Below are 4,869 nucleotides of genomic sequence, written 5' to 3'. Positions count from 1 at the left end.
TTTGGAAAGTGCTTATTTTCAGGAACACTGTAACAGTCATATTAACACTTAATTCTAATAATATAAAGAAATATATGTTGATTTTCTACTGTTTATGAAAATCTTTTATCTTACAATTTTAAATAATGTTTAAATTCTATAACTGATAATATATTTAATATAACTTATGCTTTTGTTAGTAAAGCAGTCTTAATTTCCTATAAATTCACTTTAACCTTGAAAACCTCAAGAGTAAATTTTAACTTTCAAGTATCAAAAACACTGATTAGGGAATCTGTTTTTACAAAAGCATCAAAATATTTTAACATTTCTATATAAGCAATTATGAAATGTGAAGTTTAAAAAAAATCCATCACCTTAAAACGGCAAAATGTTAAGCAAATTCTACATATCTTAATAAGTAAACATGGGGTTAAATTAAAAGTGTCCAAATGAATTTCATTACCATTTTCATATACTTATTTCACAAAGTCACTCAGTAATTCCAATTTTGAAAGTATAAAAATAAAATTATACTTGATATATAAAAAAAAACACAATACCCCCAAATGCTGCTAAATGTACTATGTTTCTTCCATTGTCATCTTTGGCAGCAAAATCTACTCCTGCAAAGAAATTTAACCAGTATAAACGTGTGACTAAGTAAATATAACAACACTCTGCCTAACCCTTTTTTTAACATGTAATAGATACTGTCTATTTCCAGGAATTAATTATTTTCTAACTTAATCTACGCAATAGAAAGGTTTTCATAAATAATAAAAGACTTGTTTCAACTATGCTGGTCAGATCTAATTAAAAATGAATTAAATAACTCGTAACTGCATCGTACATAATCAAATACATCTTTTGTTACACTCATTATGATGGAAAGTAAGAGCTTAAATGTTCACTCATATTTTCAAAATAAAGTTAGACATTTTCCAGACTGAAAATAACAATCTAGATTTGACATTTATATGCAACTTTGTAGAAAAATCATTCTAATATGCATTACAACATACTGTCTGCATATAATTTTCAATGACTAAACTCTACATTATATGGTCAAATTTGCATACTTCATTGTTTATAAATAAATGACTAACACCCCTTAGTGCAAAAAGTATTGCATGTTTCACGGTTTGTAATTCCAAGTAGGATGAGTAAAAAAAAGACAAATCAATATTTAGGTGAAATACACCAATTAATATGTAAGCTGCTGGTTTACGTTAACAAAACAACTAAATGTATTTCCTTTTAAGCAGGTGCAGAGCAGAAACTTGTATGAAATAAATACACAAAATCAATTTATTACGTAGAATCAAAGACACAGCTGTATGGTACAAGGATTTATTCATAAGATGAAGACTAATAAGTAAATGTTTGTTGTGAAGATACAGAAATCATGAAGTACCTACAATAAGGTTGTGTCATGGTTAGTAGCTTATACAATTACCTATGGCTAATTATGAATTAGTCATTAATTTTTTATTAATTAGATACTAATTACCAGCAAGTTGATACTATCATTTGGCTACTACTACTACTAGGCTACTGTCTTCGGGTAAGTCCCAAGATCGACTACACATGGTGGGAAGAGTCAAGATCCAATCGAGGGTCTTACTAGAAAGACAAGTGTTCTATCAACTCATCTCATTGGTGTTTGAGTCAATTACTTGGATGGTTTCATCAAGAAAGTTATCATTGTTGACTTCTTTGTTAGGTTGGCCGAGTATTAGTTAGCCGAATCTAGAAGCAGGTGTGAAATTCTGACAGTATTCATCGGGACTTTTTCAGATGCGTATGCCTTGCACTGTTATTCCATTGTCATTTTTTTATGTTTAAAAGTAGATATATTTTTTTCAAAAACAAGTCCACTTCACCCAGCTGAGTACCTCTACTTTTTTTTGTCAGAACATCACCTATGTGTAGAAGGGTCATGACCCATTATTTTAGTGTTATTGCTCTTTATTCTACGATCTTCTTATCCGACATGATGGTCAGTTGCAGATAGATTGGTATTATAGTCTTGTATCTCCTGAACTCTAATATGTGTAGTTTTTTGCTTTTCCAGTATATTGGACTCTACATTCATAAGATATTTTGCAGGTGGCATTTTTGCTCTCCACTATCTTCAATTATATTGTGTTGCAGCTTTTGAGGACTGTTATGATTTTATGTTGTTTACACGCCCTTTCCACAGAGATCTTTGACCAAGGGAAACACAGCTGTACATCTGTAAGTTCCTTCCTGCTTATTACTAGTCTTGGTTTTCGTTTTCTTTATCTTTATGAGGTGATCATAAAAAAAAAAGGCAACATCAAAATAATTCTGACAATGAAAAATTCGCCATCAAGCTCCAAACATTAGATGAAGATGGCTTAACAATGAATACAAAGATTAATAAACTTCTGAGAAAAAAAATAAATTAAAATGTAAGTGTAACAGAAATAAACTAACCTTATACATCACAGCAACACTCTACACATCTGTGTTCTATATAAATTTCACAAACAAGACTAATCTTTCCATTCCATGCCACCACTCACATATCTTATAGACATAACACTACCTAGAAAAACGTTAAAAACATATTCCATTTCATATGGATCATAAAAACAGCCTACAATAATCTCAAAATATACAGTGATAACCTTTAAAGAATAAACCTAGACACTAACATTTCAACCCTTAAAATATCAGATACTTTTCCAACAACTTGAAAATGACTTCTCTGTTAAAAACATACCCAACTGATAATATTTACAGTAATAAAACCCACTATTTTATTCACAACCACAAACTTAATTCCAGCAAGAAGAATAAGGTTCTACCATAGGTTTTTACTTATTACCATCATATAGTAACTACTACATGAAACCATTTGAACATAATGGCCCACAACAGTCAATCTAAGACCCAGTTTAGCAAAGACATATTGCTAAAACTTCATATCACCTCGCACTTCATAAGCAAAGATGATGCTGTTTGGTTTACGTTCATCTCAGGACGCACCTTGTGTTTCCACAAGGTTTCTTCAGTGCTGAGCACCTTTTCATTGGTCATACTTCCCAAGATGCTGGAATCGTTGGTAGTAATTCTAATGTCACAGTCTTGCAACTAGTGATGAAGAATGGCCGACTGATTATATAGTGTATTTTGCACAAGCTTTTTAATTCTTCAGATCAAACAACGAATTGTAGAGTCCACATAACCATGTTTATGCCTTGGACATGTAAATTTATAAATAATGTAAGAGTGATGCATTTGATGAATCCTGTCTTTAAATTGAAAATAATTACATATACAAACCTCAGAAGAAGGGTTTATAAATAATAAATTACCAGAGCCAACAATATTCAACAATACAATTAATGATGTAAAAAACAACAACAACAACAAAAACTCGTATTTCTAGACGTTATGGTTCACAGTACACCCACAAACACCATCACCACAGATCAAACCATTCCAACAGTGTAAAATTGGACAGCATAAACTACCTAGTCTGGAAAATTATAAATATTTATTACATAGCAGAAGCTAAGAAGAATAACCAAAATCATGATGCTATTACCCTCCTTGACAATGGATACCATAAGTACCTGATGAAGACAAATACCAAGAAAATTATAAACACATACTGTCATATTTCCTGTGTCAAATGCTCCATTACAAAAGACACATAAACAATAAAAAGTTAGAAAGTACACCAACCTAAAATAGACAACAGAAAAAGTTCCCAACTGCTGGTCCACATTCAACTAACCTAGCATATATTTCAGTAAAACAAAAATGCTTCTCTTGAAACTATCCACATAGTTGTTTTAATTCCAAATGAGGCGAGATCATGTATTAGTGAACAGAACTCCTGCCTTGTTAACAAGAAGGACAAGGGATGAATCATAGCTTTTGCCACCACACACAGACATTATCAGCACTCCCTTGAAAATGGCAGCAGAGTAACAGCCAAAACATAGGATTAGTAAAACAACAAAGGGATAGGTGATCATATAAGCTACTACTAAACCATGATAAAAAACATATTTGAATCTTTTATCAGTTACCACAAAAGAAACAGTTAAATCACGTACAAACAATTGTGAGATTTAACTGAAATAACTGAACAATGAGGAAAAAGGAAAAATTTTCTTTGATTAATAATTGTAAATACTGTCAATGCAAAACTGCATAAATCCTTATTTTATATAATGAAAAATATTTTAATAGCATTCTTTGCAGTCTCAGCCCAAAACATACCTGCATCAATTAGTTTACTGCAACAGTTCAGGAAGCCACGTAAAGCAGCAAGATGTAAAGGGGTCATGCCTCCAACACCTCGCCTAGAAAAGTTTACAGATGTAGATCAGTAATACATTGAAAAATCAAACAGCAAACATACATGATACAAATTATTACTACCTTATCACAAAGTTTGGGTGGGGAGAGAAAATCTCGTAAGAAATCAGAGAATATAAAACTAACTTGGTGGGGTCAGCTCCAACAGAGAGAAGAAGACCAACTAGTAACTCGTGGCCATAACGAGATGCTATGTGAAGAGGTGAGCACCCAACTTTGTCCACAGTGTCTACAATAGCACCATGATCCAAAAGCGTTTGAGCACGAGTAAACCTTCCATGAATAGCCGACATGTGGAGAGGGGTCCGACCATCTTGGGACCTAAAAAAAAAAATTACATAAATCACATACAGAAAAAATACTGCTATATAGTTTAAAGTCAAAAATATTTATTACATGCAGTCATTGTTTATAACAACACCTTCAATTAAAAAATAAAATACTCGAGAAAATGTTCAATATAGTTCTCAAATAGCATATTTCAAAAATAATTTAAACAATTACTAATTAATTTTATCAAATACAAAT

The 4,869-nt window shown here is 31.6% G+C and overlaps 1 protein-coding gene across 1 annotated transcript in view; it reads right to left on the bottom strand.

Annotated features, from left to right (window-relative positions):
• LOC106470057 (serine/threonine-protein phosphatase 6 regulatory ankyrin repeat subunit A-like) overlaps nt 1–4,869 on the bottom strand; it is a gene marked incomplete at its 3' end in the record, with an annotated part of 58,760 nt that overhangs the window by 40,145 nt on the left and 13,746 nt on the right. Inside the window, exons 7-9 of the mRNA XM_022398596.1 lie at nt 4,468–4,660; nt 4,243–4,325; nt 543–605 (exon numbers count right to left, since the gene is read on the bottom strand). Of these exons, the coding sequence (XP_022254304.1) occupies nt 543–605; nt 4,243–4,325; nt 4,468–4,660 (339 nt within the window). The remainder of the gene's footprint in view (nt 1–542; nt 606–4,242; nt 4,326–4,467; nt 4,661–4,869) is intronic.

The sequence above is a fragment of the Limulus polyphemus genome, unplaced genomic scaffold (assembly GCF_000517525.1).
Source record: "Limulus polyphemus unplaced genomic scaffold, Limulus_polyphemus-2.1.2 Scaffold3795, whole genome shotgun sequence".
Taxonomy (NCBI): Eukaryota; Metazoa; Arthropoda; class Merostomata; order Xiphosura; family Limulidae; genus Limulus; species Limulus polyphemus.
Note: the sequence above shows the minus strand (reverse complement) of the source record. Positions and strands in the feature narration are given on the sequence as shown.